Source organism: Letharia columbiana, assembly GCF_014066305.1.
Source record: "Letharia columbiana isolate WasteWater2 chromosome Unknown Sc0000018_s1, whole genome shotgun sequence".
Lineage (NCBI taxonomy): Eukaryota > Fungi > Ascomycota > Lecanoromycetes > Lecanorales > Parmeliaceae > Letharia > Letharia columbiana.
Window position 1 is genome coordinate 493,079 of NW_023501059.1, and position 20,088 is coordinate 513,166.

Genomic DNA, 20,088 nt, shown 5'->3' on the forward strand with positions numbered 1-20,088 from the left:
TGTCAGTCTGACCAGCTTCTCCAAAGCGGATTTGAGAGTGAGGCTCGTGCTTTCAGCTCATCAGACCCCATAATCAGACGAGTCCAAAGCAGACATTATAAAAGTCTTCGATTTCATCATTACAGTTTTCAAGCTTCCAGTCATGTACGTATTTGATCACACAATATTGTCCTTTGCCAGCTGTCATTCTCATACTAAGCTTTCTACACCTCCAATTCGAAGCCGAGGCGCAACATCGATTCAACATCATACTCGCCTCTCTGCTACCCTGCCACAGTCTTTGCTTCATACTTAAGTATTGTTGCCCAGAATGTTGATATATCCAAGAGAGAGTTTGGACAAGAGCATACATATGAAAAAGTAGATTTTTCTCCAACCCTCTGTGTCGAACCATCAGCATAGGTCGCAAAGGTAAGAGAGGAAAAGATCCATGCGCGGAGCACTCACGCGGCAGGACATTAACGTTCGTATTTCCCACACCACTGTATACCTGCTCGCCCACTTTGCCGCCCGACGCTCCGGACAAGAAGCCCGTGAGACCCGAGTCGCCGCCGCCAAACGCCACGTCGAATGCCACATGCTTGTGCGCCAGCTCGAACCGCCACTCCTCACCATTCTCGCCAGACTTCAAGTACAGAATGCAGCCAGTACTCTTGTCCTGGAATGGACCTGCGATTCCTGTCTCATACGTCGGCTTCCATTTGACCACCGTCCCCCCTTGATGCTCATTCTCTTTCGGGTCACCAGCACCCGACTCCACGCTACCTCGCTCCACCAAAGCTCCAAATTCCTTCCGCCCATCGCGCGCTACGTACCCGCTCGTGTACGTCTTCCCATCCTCCTGGCTCGTGAACTCGTTACATGTGACGCTCCAGGGCCCCACTACCGCCCGGCACACTCGCCACCCGCGCACGGTGTCGAACCAGCTGCCCGCCGCCCAGATGTGCACATGGCCTCCGATACCCTTGAAGCGGAGCGGGCGGCCCTGCACTACCAGATCTGCTTCGAAGACGGCAGTGGGGATGACCTCGACGTAGTGAATCTTGGGGCAAATTTGCGTTGACGCGTGACCATTTGATGCACCCTCGCCGCTCACTCGCACCGGGTGGCTCTCACCATGCGGATAGTGGGGTGGAGCCGTGGACGTCAGCGTGTACCAGCCCTGGATCTCGGGCCCGTCGAGGTCGACGCGCGCGCTGCTGCCGTCGGCCGCGATGGTGTGCGTGTACAATTTACGCGGGCCTGTCCAAACGCCCTTGATCTGCCCGGCGTTCTTCTTGCTGTCGTTCCTACCATCTCCAGACCCATTACCATTCACCCCATCAATGACATCGCAATCCGTTTCCTCAAGCGCAGCCTCGCTCATCCAATCTGCATGATTGAAGTGCTTCCCGTCGGGAAATGTTATGTCGAATTCCATGCGCAGGTGACCCTGCCCAAGCATCGCGTAGCTGGCATCGCGCGCGAAGATCATCGTTATGCCGGACTTGCTGTCGGCCGCCACGCTGTCGAAATACCACTGCTCGAATACCGGACCCTTGATCCCGGAGATGCGCCATGCGGCCAGTGGATCCTCAGAGGATGTTGAGAATTGGATAGGCTCCTTCTCGCGCTGATAGGCGGTTCTGCGATTGGTACGCCGCATGACCGTCGTGGTGGTTACGGAACGGATTGATAGGAGTAGTGGGATCCGGCAAAGAAGCCCTGACAGATGAGAAGGGCTTTGTGAGTGGACTTTAGCGGTGAGAAGTAAGGAAGGTAATTTAATTGGGGGTGTAGGCAAATTGGAACGATGAGAGAAGTCTCCCAGAATGCTGGGTTGGACCGTCTATCTACTCCCGTCTGTAAATTCCATGCTCAAGCCTTCTGCTTGCATCTGAGTTCACCGCCTGCAAGAGGGAGACTCGGTGCTTTTCGGCCACTTTTTCTTCGGCCAACTTGTTTTCTGCACCGAAAGGTTCTGGGTTGACTCCGAATCCTTCTCGAGCACTGAAGCGATTAAGTTCGTTAGCAAGCAAAATTCGACAATGCACGGACCGAATCTGGAAGTTACCCAGGCAAATTTCCACGTTCACTCCGTATAATGTCTATCATTCAATGACACAATACTGTGAGATACGTGTAGTCTCTACGAACGCACTTCGTACACATAAATTAACACTTCTGCCAAGGAGTAATATTACCTGTGTAAAGTAAACGGTATATGAAAAACGATTATCAAGGGGGCTCGGCACTCGTGTTCAACTGTTCACCAAATGCAAAATGCTTTGATGTCGTTACCTTGAAGGTTCACCACCTGTGAAAATCTCTGCTATCGGATACTCGCTTTTCGGTCAACCCCATTGTCGAGGACAAGCTTAGTACTCATTCTACATAAATGGCTTAGCATCCATTTCACACCTATTTCATTGAATTGGCACTCGAGCAACACTACACTAAGTATCTGAGACTGTACTTCCCTCATCTGCGGCTGCTCTCACAATGCTTAGTTTCTCGTCTAAGAACCGAAAGGTTCTATACTGTAGCAGACTCCATGCACCACACTTTGCCTGCAAACCACCATCCGACCACGCCTTGGCAATCCACACTTCCTTGTCTTCCTTCCTCACATTAACCAGATTGTCATACAAGAGATCCGTGCTCAGCTCCGGAAGGAACGACTTCGGATCGGCTGCAGCCCCGGAGATCAAAACAGGGCAACTGATCCGCGCCAGGTAATCCTTTCCGGCTTCATCCTCGCCCTTCCGACTTCGCAACTTGAACGTATACCGCATCATCTCCCGCAGGGTATCGCACGGGCTCGCACATCCGAACATGCCCTGCGCGAGCGCGAACTGGTACCGCGTCGCCACGTCCGCCCTGCCGTGCCGGCACACCGCCCAGTCGATGAACCAGTCGCCCATCCACCCGCCCAGCCACGGACGCACCATCCAGCCCGGCATGCGCGCATTGGCCAGATCCCACATGTCGTAGAAGGAATCGACGGCCACGCACGCCTTGACGCGCGGGTCCGCGGCCCCGCGCAGCGCCAGGTACCCACCCAGGGACTGGCCCGTCAAGACGACGGCGTCGACGTCGAGGCCGATGTCCGGATGCCCGGCGGCGTACGCGCGCAGGAAATCGAGCACGGGCCCGCAGACGGACTCCCAGTCCGGCCGCATGGGCAGCCCGTCCCGCCGCAGCACGAGCCCCTGGCCCGGCCCGTCGAAGGTCAGGACCGCGTACCCGAGCGCGGGACCCTCGGCCACGGACAGGAAATAGAGCTCCTCCTGCGTCGAGTCGGCGCCGCCGACGCAGACGAGCACGGGGGTCTGGCGGTCCGGGAGGCGCTGCGAGGGTGCCGGCAGGTACAGCCACCCGGGCAGGCCGACCCGCCTGCCCTGCTCCGTCTCGTACGGGATCGCAACTTGCCGGGGGCGATGGGGGAAGAGCCGCGTGGCGGCCTCGAAGCACGCGGTGCTGCGCTCGTAGACGGCGAGCAGGTGCGGGCGCTCGGCCGCGGGCGCGGCGGGGTGGAGGTATTGCGCCGCGCGGAAGTAGTTGCTCGCGCGGAGGAAGGCGTTGCGTGCCGCGGCGGCGTGGCCGTGCGCCCGCGCGTCGAGCGCGAGTAGTTCGACCTTTTCGGCTTGGTGGAGAAAGGTGCGTTGCCAGGAGAGGGCGTCGTTGGGCCGCAGCTGGGTGACGGCCTCGAGGAACTCGGCCACGTCGCACCCGCCGTGGGGGGCGGAGCCGAGCAGCCGGAGGAGCTCGAAGTTGTACCAGCCGTAGTCGAAGTAGTGGTTCGCGGGGCTGTATTTGAAAAAGGGGTACATGACGGGGAGTTGTGGACGGCTAGAGCGGTGGATGACAGAAACACCGTGGTTGATGCGTTTAGGGGGTATGGAAGTGTCGGAAGATGTGTTTCGTGAAAGACGAAGTGAGATGGAATTGTAAGGATGATATAGGCGATCAACAGATAGCAAGATTAGCTGCTTATAAGATGTGAGACTCACGACTGCTTGCGTTTCCGTCAAGCACTCTGAAGTGACCGAATCTTAGAAGTGACCGAATAAAGTCGCTCCTTTGATTTTTCTCGAATCGCGGGACAAGAAAATCTACATCTTTACTCGATGACTACTGTACTTCCTACAACGGATACAACGTAAAGACCAATCAGCGGAGGAAGTAGCTTTGAGAGTGCATTCTCGGATACTCATTACTTGTGAATCTTTTCGATTATTCTGTTTTTGTCCTCAACAACGGTTTTTTACTCCTCTAGCATCGTACAACATTTTTTTTACTGCTCACAGATGAATCGCGGTGTTAGCAAGCGAACCGAATCGCACATGTAGGGAGAGTGCATTACATAAATAATAATCCCCGCATGGCTAACCTACCATTTTAATTACATCTTTTGTTTTAGCGCAAATGTGATCTACCATGACCTCTCATCCTCACAGCATTATAACCCATCCTCTCCTCAATAGTTCAAACCTAACCTCGGTATCAACATCAACCCCACCCCCTCTGCCCTCCCCTTCACTTCCCCAGCTCCAACACTACGGCCGCCAAAACACAGCTCCAATTCGGCAAATCCACCAGTAAAAGCCTCCACCCATTGACCCTCTTAATCATCCCTAGTCCCTTCACCGTAGCCTTGGCGTCAGTACCCTCCCAGCACATCTTCGCCGCTCGATACTTGGGGCCCACCAACGAGACACTCAGCACCTCGAGCCCCAGCGCTATGCCGTACAGCTGACGCACGCGAGGGCCCATGCCCGCGTTTACGGCGAGGTTGGGCAGGGTGTTGCAGGTCAGCAGGGCGAGGGCGAGCAGGTGGGCGGTCAGGACGATGGGGCCCAGGTTGAAGAGGTAGGGACGGGTCCAGGCGCGGACGGAGGGGGCGTGGGCGGTCGGCACGGACAGGTGCATGAAGGTGGTAAAGGCGATGGTTTGGGTGAGGGTGCATATGTGGCTGTTTACCCGGGAGGGGAAGGGGGCGCATGTTAGCTGGGTGGTGCGAATGGAAGAGGGGAAGGGGGGGAGGGTTTGGGCTCTGAACGGATAGGGGTGGAGACGGCGATGGGGACCGAGATGGGGGCGGAAGACGTACCCTGCTGTGGCGGTGATGAGGGGAGCTATGCGCAGGAGGACGACAGCTGGGGAGCCCATGTTGAGAGAAAATGTGATGGAGGGCGGAGAAGGATTTCTGCGTGAGAAGTCGTGTGCTCGGTAATGTTGCGAATTGAAGACGTTGAGATGGATCAATTGCTAGAAAGAAGAAGAAGAAGAAGAAGAAGAAGAAGAAGGAGAAGAAGGGCTACTTTCAAGTCTCTGAGACCGATGCGAAATTCGGTCAGATAATGCAAGCCCGCAGACGGCCTTATGTAAGAGCCAAGTTCCCTTGTAATCCAGACTGAACTGATCATTGCGCACAACATATACACCACCATCCATAAGAACCCACAAGAATCCAACTTGGGCGAGCCTGACCATCATTATACTCAATCATCATCATTGCAGACAGTTGGGTTGGAGTGGAGTGGGTCCAGAGTGCGGGGATAAGTAGAGTACGAAGTAGTTAGGTACGGATTAGCTACTAATTTCCGTCGGAGAGAGTTTAGCCAATCTGCTCTTCAGACTTCGGTCACGTTCCGACTTGGCTGAAACGTCGGAAGATGGGAATTCGATAAAGGAAGGATAGTAGAATAAGGGGCTTTAAGAGATACGTAAGAAGTCTACCTTGATATCTACACAACAGATACAATTACAATATTTTGATAAACATCGCTTAATGTGTGTAAACACGGTAATGACTGCTAGCGGTAATTACTGTGACGCGACCCTGCATCCTTAAACGCGGCTGCCCGTGATTGGTACGCGGGCTCCAGAACCGTACACCCTAGCGCCTAATTTGGACTAGGGTGTACGACGAATTCTGGAACCCCCGTGATTGGTAAGGTACCTTAATCTTAGTGTGAGAGATCTGCAAGTAGCGCGAAATAGGTCGGTCCTTGAAAATGGCGGGGACGAAGGGATCACTCGGCCACTTATTTAGCACCCGCAGAACGGGAGGCCCAACGTTTCATACTTTCATCAATATTCGATCTCTCGAAGATCATCTTCTGATTTTGGTGGGGATGATTACGGCCGCTGCAACCACTGTTGCGGAATGCGAGAATGAGGCGGATAGACAAACTCCGGCATCTCGGCTCTCGGGTCGTGCTGCTTCCGTTGTAAAAATAGAAAATTTGGTTGCTTACCTTACTACTATATGCTCATTGCTCACAATGGAATTGACCAAAATCTTGAGCAGCTAGTCCATAGATAGCATAGCGGCCTTATGGATAGATAGATCCCTCCTTCCTCCTGAGCCCATGTACTTTACTGTCCTAGGCAATCACCACACGGAATCTTTACCATAGCCAGTCTTCAGTCTTCCTCTCAAAAAGAACATACTCACATACTCATAACACCTAACATCTAACACCTTACATCGAAGAGGATGAAGTTCACAAAGCCTGTACAAGCGGACGCTATGGAGGATCATCCTGCGACCGCAATCACCGTCAGCTCGAGTGAAACAGAAGCACAAGCCCATCAGAAGGCGGTAGATGACCAAGCTACCCATCCAGCATTGCAAACAGTACCACACTCTGACTCCGACAATGTCGCCGCCGACTTCAAGAACACTACCCACTCCTGGCGCTTCTGGGCCATCCTCGCCTCCCTCTCCATATCAGGCCTGCTCTCCGCCATCGAAGGCACCATCATCACATCCGCTTTGCCAACTATCATCGCCGATCTGGGCGGTGGTGAGCTCTACCTCTGGATCGCCAACGCCTTCTTCCTCGCGTCGGTCGCCACACTCCCTCTCTATGGACAAGCAAGCGACATTCTTGGCCGGCGCTGGCTGATGCTCTCTGCCGTGGCTCTCTTCACTCTGGGCAGCGGTCTCAGCGGCGGCGCTTCAAGTATGAAGATGCTAATCGCCGCACGTACTGTCCAGGGTCTGGGCGGCGGCGGCATCAACATGCTGATCGAGCTGATCGTGACGGACCTAGTACCACTTCGAGAACGTGGGAAATACATGCCCGTGGTCCTCATCGCCAGTCTTCTCGGCGCTGCTTTAGGACCCTTCATTGGAGGCGTCATCACGAGCAACACCACCTGGCGCTGGATTTTCTACCTAAATGTTCCCATCGGCGGCGGTAAGTCTTTCCTGAGTCCAAACAATCTCATTCGGCGGCAGTGTTTTTTGTACGCAAATAACGTGTACTCCCGAAATTCGTCTTTCAATCCCCCTTTTCACTCTCCTGTCTTTCTCCTTTGGACAATGCTGACTTCGGAACGTGTACAGTGGCGCTGGTGCTGCTATTTTTCTTCCTGCACACCAACTATCAGAGTGACCAAACGATGGCACGCCGCTTCGTGCGCATTGACTTCTCCGGCAACGCCATCTTCATCGCGACCATCACAGCCGTACTGCTAGCGCTGACATGGGGTGGCACGCTGTACGCCTGGAGCAACTTCCGCGTCATCTTGCCTCTGGTCCTCGGCTTCCTCGGCCTTTGTCTCTTCGTCGCCTTCGAATGGACGCCCCGTCTGTGCCCAGAGCCCTCCTTCCCGCAGGTCTTGCTCGCGAATCGTACGTCATCCGCTGCGCTCGCGCTGACCCTTATCCACTCCATGATGACGTACTGGATCTTCTACTTCCTTCCCATCTACTTCCAAGCCGTACAGAACTCATCCCCCGAGCGTTCTGGCGTCCAAACCCTGCCCATTTTCGTGGGAATACTCCCCTTTGCAATGGCCGGCGGACTTCTGTTGTCGAAAACAGGGCGGTACAAGCAGATGCATTTCGCCGGCTTCGCATTGCTCGCCGTCGCGTACGGGCTGTTCAGCATTATGAAACCAGGGTCTCGTACCGCAACGTGGGTTTGCTTCCAGCTGCTGGCCGCGATAGGCGCTGGGGGACTTGCTGGCATTATACTTCCAGCCATGCAAGCACCACTGGACGAGAGCCACGTGGCGACTGCGACAGGCGTGTGGAGTTTCGTGCGCGGGTTCGGTGCCATCTGGGGTGTCACGATCCCCAGTGCGGTGTTTAATAACAAGTGTGATAAGCTGGCCAAGGGATTGAGCGATCCGAAAATCGCAGAGATGCTGAGTGGGGGCAAGGCGTACCAGTACGCGACGGCGGCGTTCGTGAAGGGAATTAAAGATGAGGCCTCGCGTGGGGAGGTGGTGCACCTGTTCACGAAGTCGATGCAGCTGGTGTGGCTCGTGGGGATTGCGTTTGCGGGCATCGGGTTCCTGATCACGTTTGTGGAGAAGGAGGTGAAGCTGCGTGATGAGTTGGACACCAAGTACGGCATGAAGGAGAATGCTAAGGGGGAGACGGGGCTGGATAAGGGAGAGGACATGGAGATGAAGCCATACGAGACGACAAAATCGGCGTGAGTTACTTCTTCAGGAGACCGACGAGGGGAAGGCCTATAAGTGGGCTCATTTCAGCACTCGAGCCCTCATTTTCAATGAAGAGTTGCAGACGTTGTAGTAATAGCTTTGACTCTAGCAGCATAAGATACCCTAAATAGCTTTGACATGGAATGGCACAGAGAGCTCAATAGATGACTTCGAAAACCACGCCAGAATACATATACTGAATGTATCGCCAGGATTCGAGCCCCAGACACAAAGCTTATCAGTGCCTCAGGGCGAGTAATCCGTGCTACCCCGACACGCGCAAGCTGGGGTGAATGCCAAGCAAAGAACCGTAGGAGGGTTTGCAAGAGCCCCTGTGTACATGTACGTGTAGGACGGACGATAAGAACCATGAAGAGTTAATTCTATTCGAAATCTTCTGGTGTCCTCACCACCGAACCCGAACCCTATCCCTCGACATCGACATCGACGAGGAATGAATCAATCCCGTCCTTCGACATCTGTACCGTGAATGCATACCATGATCCATCAACATCCGTACCGTGAACATGAATCATGATCTATCAACATCCCGACTACTCCGAACCGACCATTCGCCACAGTGGCCACTGGGACTGGGGTTGTAGCGGGTCACATCATATGCACCTGTTCCAGGGACTTTGTCGGGAAACCCCCCGGTGAGGGGTCGGAGATAGGTGTCCGTACGGTCTATACAGCTATCGATTTCATATCTATTCATGGCTCGTGATTCGATCTCGTTTCTTTTGGACTTTTTGTAGAACCCAGCCACCCACCCAGCCACCCAGCCACCCAGCCACACCCACCACAACCCACCACCCACCCACCCCACACTCCACCCACCCCCACACCCCACCTATACATATACATAGCCAGCTAACTACCATCACACTCCAGATACCACGGGAGAGTTTATCTCGCGCCGGGATGTATAGTACGAGAAAACACGACCGTAGTCCGAGCCCCCAAGTGTGCACATCCAGACTCCGCCATCCCCGGGCGTGAGACCCGGCCGATGAACCCCACTTGTTGACAATGGCCTCGATCCTGGATACAGGTATGACGTGGTCGATCCAAACAGGAACGGGGACCAACCGAACGTAGGGGATTCGATCCCGACACCATCGACTTTTTGCATAAAAAAGGGGTCACCGCGACCCGACCGACTCGGATGCGAATTCCTTCGTCACCAGGATCCGACCCCCACCCCCGTCCCGCGCGGCGGACGCCGTGTGCAGGCCGCCCTCGTCCCCGCCGCTCCCGAGCGCCTCCCGGTTGCCGTACCAGCCCCGGGTGATGTCCGCCATGCGGATGGCCCTGGACGAGTGGCCGTACGCCTTCGAGCGGGCGCCGCCGCCGCGGAAGCAGTGGTTGTAGAGGGGCCTGCAGGTGGGGAGGCAGGCGGAGGAGATGCCGACGCCGAGTTCCACGGTGGAGAGTTCGGCCGTGTTGACGTAGTTCCCTGGGGTTTGGGTTTTAGAGTGAGGGGATCGATGAAGGGTTGGGGGGAAGGGGTTTTTTCGAGGGATATGCGGGGGAGCTGGCTTACAGGTTGAGTCTGCGCCCTCGGCTTGCTGGACGAAGAAGACTCGGACCAGACTGACGATGCAAGCGCTAGAGTGGGGCCGGTCAGCGCGGATGGACAGGGATACGTTCTAGCGGGTTGGGGCGTGACTTACCACCCGCCAAGGAGGAACAGTGATAGCAGCAGTCTTCTCCGAGAAGGGGAGACTTTCAGGTTCCATAGCAGAGGCATGGGGAGAGTAAGGAGTATGACATCTGTTATTATATTGCTGATAGCGATTCCAAGAATGGCGGCTCCGAGATCGATGCATTTACCCTTCACGTTACGATCCCACTGTGATGCTATGGGCATACACGGCACGATGTCGAGGGGTACTTGGGCAAGTGCGGTGCCCACCACGATAGCCCCGGTTCCAATCAAAGCGTGTTTGAACCAACGTTGAGGGAAGATGCGACGGTAGAAGTAAACAATTGAGAGTTTGATGGCGAGCATCGTCAGGTTGTAAGCGGTTGCGCCGAATATTGATGTCTGCAGGATAATTCGTATGTCAGTAATCAAACGATAGGATGATCCTGGCACGAGGATATCTCGACTTACCACTACAAACCCCTTCGTATTGGTAACAAGGACTACGTGTCTTCCCAAGCCAAAGTGAACCAGGACTTGATAGGCAGCAATGTAGACAGTGAAGAGGAACTGAAGAAGATCAACTATCAGTTCTATATACAATTACTGAATATAATTATGGATGACTGACCAGCGCACCCCATATCCACCAATCATCCGCTCGATGCTCCACCTGTGCAAGACGACGGGAGAAAACCCTCAGTAGCACTGCGACCACCGCGAGTGTATAACAGATAACATTCGAAACAGTTATTCCAGTCCTTCTGTCATCTCCTATGTGGGATCTCTGGAAAGCAATCTCAGAAGGAGAAAGTGTGGCCATGTCTGCTATACTGAGAGGAAACGAACTTTGACAAATCAAGCGCACCACTGCAACGATGACGGAGAGGCACTGTTACGGATGTAGCGCACTTGGATACAATGGATCCAAGTCGAGAATTGCGCCATGATATAGGGAAGCAAGTGCTGGCACATGGGATCGAGGAGCCTGGCCCTAGGACAGGGTCGTGGTGCGCGACGCCGCACGAGTCTCTAACACTGTTACGTACTCGAACTCACCCGCCGCGGCTTACCTCAGACTTTTAAACCAGCCCTCGAAATGCGATGCAACACACACACACACCTCTTGTTTGCAAATCGAAGCATGTTCACGCGACGGCGTGTCGCTCTTCTCGTCAGTCAGCACTTGTTGCGAGCATGCATGCAGCCGAACGGGTTTCGCAGAAAACGATTCGGGAGACAACAGTTGGAGGGAAAAGGGTACTTACGCACGACTTCCCGACCCGCAGAAGGGATGAGTCAGGTAGGTACTTTCGCCGGTCCCGCCAGGCTTTGAGATCTTACCCCGACCTGCACTGAAGAGAATCCTGCACGTTCCGTCCAAACTCTTTGAAGCAGCCGGACGCGTTTTCTGCAGGATCATCTCATGACACTGCAACTCTGATCTGCATTGAACAAGATCTTTCGCCCTCTCAATTATCAGAGCGGTCGGATCCGTTCGCTGCGAAAATGTTTCAACGAGTAGTAACTCTGATCTGCATTGATAAAAATCTCTCTCACCCTTAAGCGTTGAAAAAGTCCAATCCGGTTTCTGTAAAACATCGTCTCAAAGCATAGTAACTTTGATCTGTATTGAAAAAAAATCAATCATCTCATGGATTGGTGGGTAAATGTTCTCGACCGATTGCATCTCTTCGTGCAACTCACCGCAACTCGACAGTAAGGCTGTTTAAAACAACAATTTCAGTATCGTGATCTTGATCCATAAGCAGATGGAAAAGTTTCGCATCAGAAAGTCTCATTGTAGGATTGGTCGTTGAAAAGCTATTGCGTTGTGAGGACGGCGAATTTCTTGCCAAGATAATCTACACGCAAGATACCAATTTAAGGGTAGAGTACCCCGCCGGGAGGGGCCCGCTAGGGCGGCATTAATACCGACTCATGAACAGGGCTCGCCGTGTTGGCACCAGGATTTATCCCTGGTTAGGGACGACTTTTTGCCCGGGAGCTCCCGTACTTTAGTGGAGTGGCAATTAATACCGCCCTAGTCATGGCCCAACAGCCAGGGACAGGGAGACTGTCTCTTGAAGAGTTGAAACATCAGTTCTTGATCATCAAAGTAGTCGAATTCGTCTTTAGTAGAACTGATGTAAAAGACAGCAACTTTGATATATTTCTTAAAACAGTGCCTTATGTCTTCGCATATACTCGGCGACTAAGATTTCTAAGAAGTTTCTCGTCGAGCAAGATCAATGAAGAAGTATGCTGTAACAGTCAAGGCAACTTATAGTACTACTTTACGAGAGGGTCAAGACATCTTCATCTAGATAATGTGCACTTGATAGATACTCTCTACTTCTTTCTCAAGGCGCATGGATTACTCTGATATCCGCAAACACTAAACCGATCTGAGAGAATGTACAGATAGCGAAAAGATGTCCACTGTCCGCTATTCAAGATGCAAGCAATAGGTTGAGATGACGGCATTAAAAAACAATTGAACCTGTCCGGAAGGTATCCTCTTATCATCTCTCTGACTGTCTTCCCGGATATTCAGCTACTGCAATCGAGTAAAAGACCCAGCTACACTTCCATCGGACAGCTGTTTTCTACCAACGATTGAACAGCACTTTACCCGCGGGATTTCAAAGCAAGAGAAAGTCCACCGAGCCCTGGGGAACGGATCGCTACGATTTCTCAGCTTGAGGGCCAAGAATGCTGACGATCGCAACTTTTCGGAGCAAGCGAGGCGGGGACCGAGAAAAGTGGCCGAGCCAGAGGCTTGTCTACACCGAAAACCGGAGGGGAAGACCTCAGAAATCACAAGTGCCCCTAGAAACTCATCTACAGCGTATACCCTTAAAACAGCAAAGAAAACCATCATCTTCTCCAGCCCACATCCAACATCTCCCCCGTCCACACTCTATCCACCCAGCTCGCATCAACCCGATCCCAACCACAATCCCACCCACTACAGCCCACCCACTCACTCTTCCCCCCAAACCTCCCCACCCCATGCTCCCAACCAACAACCCAACAATGCCGCTCCCAACCACCACCGCTCCCAACCAACAACCCAACAATGCCGCTCCCAACCACCACCCCAACGACGCCGCCCCCCCCCACCCAAACCGCCATCCTCACCCTCGCCACCGGCGCCCTCGCCATCCACCCCACCCACCCCACCCCCCCCGCCCACCCCCACAACAACACCCTCCTCGTCCGCACCCACGCCCTGGCCCTAAACCCCTCGGACCACAAAATGCCCACCCTTCTCCGGACGCCCAACCTCGCCGCCGGGTGCGACTTCGCCGGCACCGTCGCCGCCGTGGGCTCGGACCCGGACGCGCCCGCCCGGCCCGGCTGCGCCCCCTGGGCCGTCGGCGACCGCGTCTGCGGCGCCGTGCACGGCTGCAACGTGCTGCGGCCCGGGGCGGGGGCGTTCGCGCCCTGGGTGGAGGCGGACCCGGTGGTGTTGGTGCGGATGCCGCGGGGTTGGGGCTGGGCGGAGGGGGCGGCGTTGGGGGGGAGCTGCGTGGGGGCGGTGGGGTTGGGGCTGTTTCGGGAGATGGGGCTGGAGGGGCCGAGGGAGGGGGGGGGGACGGGGGGCCGGGGGGAGACGCGGCGGGGTTGGGGCGGACGGTGCTGGTGTATGGGGGAAGCACGGCGTGTGGGACAATGGCGGTGCAGTTGTTGCGGCTGTAAGTTGTTCGAGGCTGAGATGGTCTGGTCAAGGCGACCTATCCTGTTGCAAATATGCCGGGGCTGTTAGGTTTTCATTCCTGAGTCTTATTTGAGGTTTTTTCCTGCTTTACCTTTTCCCACCCCGAAGACGCAACCTTCTCCCCCACTCCCACCTCAATATCCCCCACGACTAACTAACACCCTCCCCCAGAGCCGGCTACATCCCCATAACAACCTGTTCACCCCACAACAACGCCCAAGCCACCTCCTACGGCGCCGCCGCCACCTTCGACTACCACTCGCCCACGTGCGCCACCGACATCAAAGCCCACACCCAAAACTCCCTCCGCTTCGCCCTCGACTGCATCGGCACGGCGCAGTCGACCGCGCTCTGCCACGAGGCCATCGGCCGCAGCGGGGGCCGCTACGTCGCGCTGGAGCGGTACCCGGAGTCCGCCGCGGGCCGCCGGAACGTGCGGGGCAGCTGGGTGTTCGGGCCCGTGATGTTCGGGCGGCGGATCGAGATGGACGACGGGTACGGCCGGGAGGCGGACGCCGGTGCTCGGGAGTTTGGGCGCGAGTGGTACGCGTGCGTGGAGCGGTTGGCGAGGGAGGGGAAGGTGAGGGTCCATCCGCCGAGGACGCTTGGGGCGGGGGGAGGGTGGGCGCGGGCTGTGTTGGAGGGGTTGGAGATGATGAAGATGGGGAAGGTGAGTGGGGAGAAGTTGGTTGTTGAGGTGGACGAGCAGGTGTAGGGATGAGCATGAGTGAAGCTGGCGTCGTTTAGGGTGGCTGGGCGTAGTGGTGAATGTGCTTGGACTGAGTGTAAAAGAGGAAAGGAAGCACTGGGTTCCCCGCAATTTCCTTGCGGACAATGGGTCCGGAAGGATAAGCTCTGAACAGACTGTCAAACAGAGGAAAGATGCTTTTCCTATGAAAGCAGGCGGTCATCAATCGTTGTATACAAGCTTAAGCTCTCCCAGAAGCTTCATCCCCGATCCCCACATAGTGGGTCCTTTCCCGCACAAAGACAAGAAAGCTTTATCGAGCCAGCAATATCAATGAGAGCCTCACAAAGGAAATGAGTAAGCAAGCGACATCATATCCGACACAGACACCGAGGACCCATTTAGCAACCCAGAACCCTTCCCGCACACACCTCTACGGACTCTTTTCTCTCCCGAACAAACCCCATATCTTTTCAACAAGCTCATCCAACCCACTTGGCGCCGGATCATAGACACTGTCATCCAGCCCCATGCACGGTCCAATACTGTTGAACATTTGCTCGCACAGCTTGGCCGTCATACCCAGCTGCAAGCGCCCGTGGCCAGCGAGTGAGAATCCCTCAATCACGAGACCCGGCAGCAGCTCGGGCAAGTCTTCGGGCTCCACGTCTCGGCTCAGCAGCCGGTTCAAGGCGAGGCGGGAACGGGCATGCACTTGCTTGAGGTGGAGGTAGCAGCTCAGGACCAGCAGGGCCGTGCAAGGGTCGTGCTGCTTCCACTGGGAGGCTTCGGGACTGCTGCGGCTACGGCTGCACCTGCTCGCGTTTCCCGAGGTGGTTGTAGATGACACAGAGCCATAGGGGCTTGCGGTGTCGCTTCCACTGCCGGGTATTTTGTGAAAACGGGCCAGGAGACCGAGCTGGCCGAGGAGCGTCGAGAATTCATCTGTCAGGGACAGTAGCCGGCCGATCATCATTCTTGGCACCATTGCTGGTTTAGGACTGGGTGCGGATGGAGACTCAAGTGATACAGGCGTCATGACTGGAGGCGGACTCTCGCTCTGTCCCGCGTTCATCTGCGTTAGATGCTTGTACAGGGCCATATTCAGTCTTAACAGTTTTGTGATGGTGCATAGACTTCTGTCATCCAGGTCTTCATCTGTATTTTCATCGCCCTCGGAATTAGCGTCGGGCGGGATTAATTGGGGTGCGGCTGGACGGTTTATATCCATGGTCGGGTTGTTATGACGTGAAGGAACGAAGGTCTTATCGCTACGGAATGTGGGTATTTTGTAGCTGTTGTCGGCGTTCTGCATGAGCGACGAATGTACCACAAAAGAGTTATCATCTAGATCTTGTAGACTAACACAGAGTCAGCTTTGATCACAGAAGCTATGCGGTACGTATCTCGCACTTTTCATTCGTATGCAGCATGTCCGAGTGTGGGAATAGTTCAGATGAGAAGTGGGCGGCTTGGCCATTCAGAAGATGATCAATTGATGAACGAGCGGTCGCTCCACGGTTGGTGTCGTCGAAATCAGTCCTTGTCCCCTCCGTGAGGGTATCTTGCATGTCTATATCGTCTTGCTCCATCGCAGCACAGGATCCAGCATGTAACGACTGTGACTGCATGAACGCTGCCCATTGCGGGTCCTGAAGCGGAATTTGGTCGTAACTACTTGTGGATTGGGAGTCGCTGCGATGAGTCGGGCGTGACGGCCGGCCCATGGGTCGAGGTGGTAGTATCATGCACACGACATTTGCCTTAGCACACCTTCGGCATTGTCCAACATTTTCATCCCAGATGCAGCGAAGCTTCTGGCCTCTGCATCTGTCACAGGCGACCTGTTTTCTCGCTGCGTCATTCGGGCTGCCAAAGCCATGGCCATCGACACCGCTGTTGTGATACTGCGCAAGCTGCTTGGCTTGGGACATGGTAATCAAATTCAAGGACTCCAACAAGGCCGAACTTCTTGAAATGATGTACTCGTTCAGGATGACAGAGTAAAAGTCTAGAATGTTGCACGAGGTTCAATGATCTGGCTTGTATGAGCAGCTGTGAGGTTGTGTGTACTGCGCGTCCTGGTGGGGCGTAGCCATATACGCAGCTACCGCATTAGTTGTTGACAAATGAAATACCAAGCATACAACCTAAGGTAGTCAGGAGTCTCAACCCCGTTTGGAACAGTGTTTTATATGCAAAGGGTCCTTATATCGACATATCATCTTATCCATCAATCGCTGCGCTGCTTGTGCTTACAGATCTACAGCGATGCGAGTCAGACCTCCTGCTGACTATTTCGGATGTAACCTCAAATATGGATTGAGAGCGGTGTAGCCCTGGGCCTCTCCCTTCCGCACATCTCCCCAACCCGGATCTTGGAGCTCATGCATCTCGCGTAGATATTTCCCTATCAAGATAAGCGACCCTGGGACCCGTGAGCTTGAGTGAGCCATTCCTATTATTATACAACTAATGAGACTGTTTCTTTTTGCTCGGCAAGTGGGTTTTCCAGCAAAAGGCACAAGCTTGGTGTGTTGCAAACACCTCAACCATTCAACTCGGCTTCACTGGTGGGTAGAGATTCGAGCACACCCTTTCAAATAATTTGTGTACACTTTCTTCAGTGCACGTTCAGTACAATTTCCTTTCGCTTTCGGCCGAAGGCTTGTGAACTTTGCACCTTCTGTCTAGCACCGATTTGGCACTTTTCCTTTTGACTTACCCAGAGATGCGATTCGTCCGAAGATCGCGTAGATAAGCTTACAGAGGCCTGAGCAGATGTGCGAGGTTCCAAGATCGACCGAGAGGGGCGCAATGATACTGACATCCAGCGCATCTGATGTGAATAAATTCCGAAGGATTCCCAGCGCGGGTCCATGCGTCCGAGCTAGAGAACAGGCCTGAAAGCCAGCAGGAGATTGAGTACCATATTCGTATTCTATTCGAACCGCTGCCATTCTGTGGAATGAGAAGCTCAAGGAATGTTTCAGCATCCACGTATTGGCAATTCTAGAACTTCATACTGGAAGCGATTCCAGGAGAAGCTCTATCCCTCCGAGCGATGCAGGATTATGGTGGGAGACGCAAGTTGCTATCGTAGGGCTGACTAATCATTAAGCCACTGTGGGGTCCGTTTGTGGGGTCAAACGGCCCCCCATACAAAGTGCGCTAAGAAGTAAGCCAGAGCTAGTGAAGCAGATGAGACGGGTAGTAGGTACCCAAGTAAGGTAAATACCTTATGCACCGATCGCCCATGCTTAGGACACTAGTAGAGTCTTTCTCTCTTGATGGCTGCAGTAGCTCCACTATTTTCTACCCAGCAAACAGATGCATGCAGGCGATGACTCGTTGAATGATGCAAGCTGGAGCTCCAGCCAATGACACCTTATCAACGAATCCTGTGTCAGTGCCCTAGGTCCGTGCGATTGGTACGGAGAAGCGATGACCAGCTCTTGACGCATGACCATACATAAGCTCTGGCCCACGGAATCCTGCATTCGGGGAACAATTGCGGGAGACTTCAGGTACAGGGTCCTCGGGTGTTGCTTGGCAGATATTTGCTTCTATCATCTCGCAGGGCTATCCAAAAAGGAAGCCCCTTTCGCGGGTCCCAACGACACAGAACAACAAGAACATCTTGAGCGTCGGATCAACGTACAATCCCACTTGAGTAAACGCCCGGTATAGCGGGAACCCGAGCAGCCATCTCCTCCAACGTATCCCTCCTATGCACCCATAACAGAAGCTTCGCTCAGTGGTCGACGTTGAACAACTGAGCATTTTCTTGGAATTAAGGTGTGAGGAGTAGCTTGGCGAAGGCATTTCCGGACTCGTGCGCCCACTGTCGACGATTATGGCAAGGTTCGTGTAATCTTCTAGGTTCTTACGATAGGCAAAGAAAGCTTCGTCTCGTTTGCCCAGTTCTGTCCAGTAATCTTGTTGACGATCGCACTGGCTGTTGCCATGCGTTGCGTGCGGTTGGCACTGTCATTGTTTGTGCCAGGTGGCATCAGGATATTCTGCCGCTCCGCCAACTCAACCACGAATGCATCCAAGAGGTTGGTTTGAAGGCGTCGAACCGAATGCCTGAACAAGATGAGGAAGCCTTGAATGAAATCGTGAAGGCATACAGAAGCCATCTTAAATCGAGGCGTGCTTCTAGACTGTCTCGCTGGACCTTAAGCTTTTGAAACTTTGGGGCAGCGGGTACGAGACTGCTATTTTGGAGCGATCGAGGGGAAGTAAATTGCTACTTCTATCGTGATTTGAGGTGATGGTGAGGTCGGTTGCATCAGATTTTGGGTCAAGGAGTAGTGTCGATTGTTCTTCTTTTGATAAAGGGACGTTGTGAGACTTGAAAGCGGAAACCCTGTTTTCAGTTCTCAGCCAGGACTTCGCTGAAAGGTTTGCAGAGGCGGTGCCTCTGCGGGGGGGTGTGACGCTAATCTGGATGTGAGCCGTATTTTCTGGTAAAGAGGAGATGTGATGAGTTCACACCTGGGTTCTTCCCTTTGTAAGCTGCGAAGAAATCTTATGTCGGTTGCGAAGGAGGCACAAATTCCGTGTCGTTACGCGGCGTAGGGCTTGAAAATTCAGGCAGACTTTATTACACTATTATATAACTTTATCAATACAATCCCAATCTTAACAATTCTTAGAGTATGACGTATCAAAGCAAAGCGGAAGCTAGATATAACAAACGTTCACTTACATGCCATCTGCACCTTCCACAAGCCGTTCCATGATGTTTTGCTTCAGGGATTGATCTTTGATGCGGAGTTCTTTATTGCGTGTTCTGCATTCAATTGCAGCAACGGACACCTGGTCATAATTCTCTAGGACTTCGCAAATTTCCCGCTCACTCCTGCTCAGGAAAAGAGTTTTGGTGTTGCCCGCCTCACCGCTATCGTTCAAGCCGGAGAGTAGGCTTGTGATACAAGTAGTCTGGGTCCGACATTCGTCCAGAGCGTCCACGACAACCATTGCGTCATCGAAGCTCGAGGCCATCTCAACAAGTAAATCATGTAACACTCTCAGGTCGAAGCCAACAGATGGCCGATCTGGGCGGTTGTGCTTCGCATAGAAAGCCTGAAGCTTCCCAAAGCTTTGATCATCCTGTACAGCAAGTTGACACGCGAGAGAACCAAGAATGTTCCGAAGATCCTGCGTTGTAGGGGTTTTGTAGTCGTAGTAGAAGAAATACTCGACCTTCTCCATCGTCTCAATGCAAGAATATGTATGATTGACTTGAATGGCTGTGTCGAATGGCTCCCCCTCCAATTGAGACGCAACAAGACGAAGATTATGCAAAATCCCAGACAGGGCGCCCAATGCCAATGTCAAGGATGACACCTCGTTTGGAGCGCTTTGGACGGCTTTCACGTACTTGGAAGTCCGACTTAAGACGGCATCGGTAACTGTTATCAGACCAGCAATGCTGGCGGAGACGGAGAGGGGATCTGCCATCGCTTCTTGGTCGAGATTTGGCGATGTGGACTGATTTGCTGTAACAGGCGCTTTTGGTAAGCGTCGAAGACGAGTGGAACAATGGCTTGAGAGAATAACCTGCTACATTCC

The 20,088-nt window shown here is 53.8% G+C and overlaps 9 protein-coding genes across 9 annotated transcripts; 2 read left to right on the forward strand and 7 right to left on the reverse strand.

The window, feature by feature from the left end:
• Positions 1-291: 291 nt before the first annotated feature.
• Positions 292-1,645, reverse strand: HO173_006275 (uncharacterized protein; the record flags this gene model as incomplete). The annotated part of the gene is made up of 2 exons (XM_037308186.1): positions 292-380; positions 448-1,645. 2 exons carry the CDS (start codon positions 1,643-1,645, stop codon positions 292-294), a joined length of 1,287 nt encoding a protein of 428 aa, XP_037164960.1.
• Positions 1,646-2,435: 790 nt separating this feature from the next.
• On the reverse strand, positions 2,436-3,812 carry HO173_006276 (uncharacterized protein; the record flags this gene model as incomplete). The annotated part of the gene is made up of 1 exon (XM_037308187.1): positions 2,436-3,812. One exon carries the CDS (start codon positions 3,810-3,812, stop codon positions 2,436-2,438), a length of 1,377 nt encoding a protein of 458 aa, XP_037164961.1.
• A 706-nt stretch (positions 3,813-4,518) lies between these two features.
• HO173_006277 (uncharacterized protein) lies at positions 4,519-5,151 on the reverse strand (the record flags this gene model as incomplete). The annotated part of the gene is made up of 2 exons (XM_037308188.1): positions 4,519-4,954; positions 5,093-5,151. 2 exons carry the CDS (start codon positions 5,149-5,151, stop codon positions 4,519-4,521), a joined length of 495 nt encoding a protein of 164 aa, XP_037164962.1.
• Positions 5,152-6,484: 1,333 nt separating this feature from the next.
• On the forward strand, positions 6,485-8,442 carry HO173_006278 (uncharacterized protein; the record flags this gene model as incomplete). The annotated part of the gene is made up of 2 exons (XM_037308189.1): positions 6,485-7,190; positions 7,340-8,442. 2 exons carry the CDS (start codon positions 6,485-6,487, stop codon positions 8,440-8,442), a joined length of 1,809 nt encoding a protein of 602 aa, XP_037164963.1.
• A 1,151-nt stretch (positions 8,443-9,593) lies between these two features.
• HO173_006279 (uncharacterized protein) lies at positions 9,594-10,919 on the reverse strand (the record flags this gene model as incomplete). The annotated part of the gene is made up of 5 exons (XM_037308190.1): positions 9,594-9,907; positions 9,995-10,059; positions 10,125-10,498; positions 10,568-10,666; positions 10,728-10,919. 5 exons carry the CDS (start codon positions 10,917-10,919, stop codon positions 9,594-9,596), a joined length of 1,044 nt encoding a protein of 347 aa, XP_037164964.1.
• Positions 10,920-13,774: 2,855 nt separating this feature from the next.
• On the forward strand, positions 13,775-14,535 carry HO173_006280 (uncharacterized protein; the record flags this gene model as incomplete). The annotated part of the gene is made up of 2 exons (XM_037308191.1): positions 13,775-13,797; positions 13,992-14,535. The coding sequence occupies 2 exons, from the start codon at positions 13,775-13,777 to the stop codon at positions 14,533-14,535; spliced, it is 567 nt and encodes a 188-aa protein (XP_037164965.1).
• Positions 14,536-14,941: 406 nt separating this feature from the next.
• HO173_006281 (uncharacterized protein) lies at positions 14,942-16,442 on the reverse strand (the record flags this gene model as incomplete). The annotated part of the gene is made up of 2 exons (XM_037308192.1): positions 14,942-15,869; positions 15,922-16,442. The coding sequence occupies 2 exons, from the start codon at positions 16,440-16,442 to the stop codon at positions 14,942-14,944; spliced, it is 1,449 nt and encodes a 482-aa protein (XP_037164966.1).
• A 1,944-nt stretch (positions 16,443-18,386) lies between these two features.
• On the reverse strand, positions 18,387-18,650 carry HO173_006282 (uncharacterized protein; the record flags this gene model as incomplete). Its single annotated transcript, XM_037308193.1, has 1 exon — positions 18,387-18,650. One exon carries the CDS (start codon positions 18,648-18,650, stop codon positions 18,387-18,389), a length of 264 nt encoding a protein of 87 aa, XP_037164967.1.
• Positions 18,651-19,103: 453 nt separating this feature from the next.
• HO173_006283 (uncharacterized protein) lies at positions 19,104-19,977 on the reverse strand (the record flags this gene model as incomplete). The annotated part of the gene is made up of 2 exons (XM_037308194.1): positions 19,104-19,122; positions 19,223-19,977. The coding sequence occupies 2 exons, from the start codon at positions 19,975-19,977 to the stop codon at positions 19,104-19,106; spliced, it is 774 nt and encodes a 257-aa protein (XP_037164968.1).
• Between the last annotated feature and the right edge of the window lie 111 nt (positions 19,978-20,088).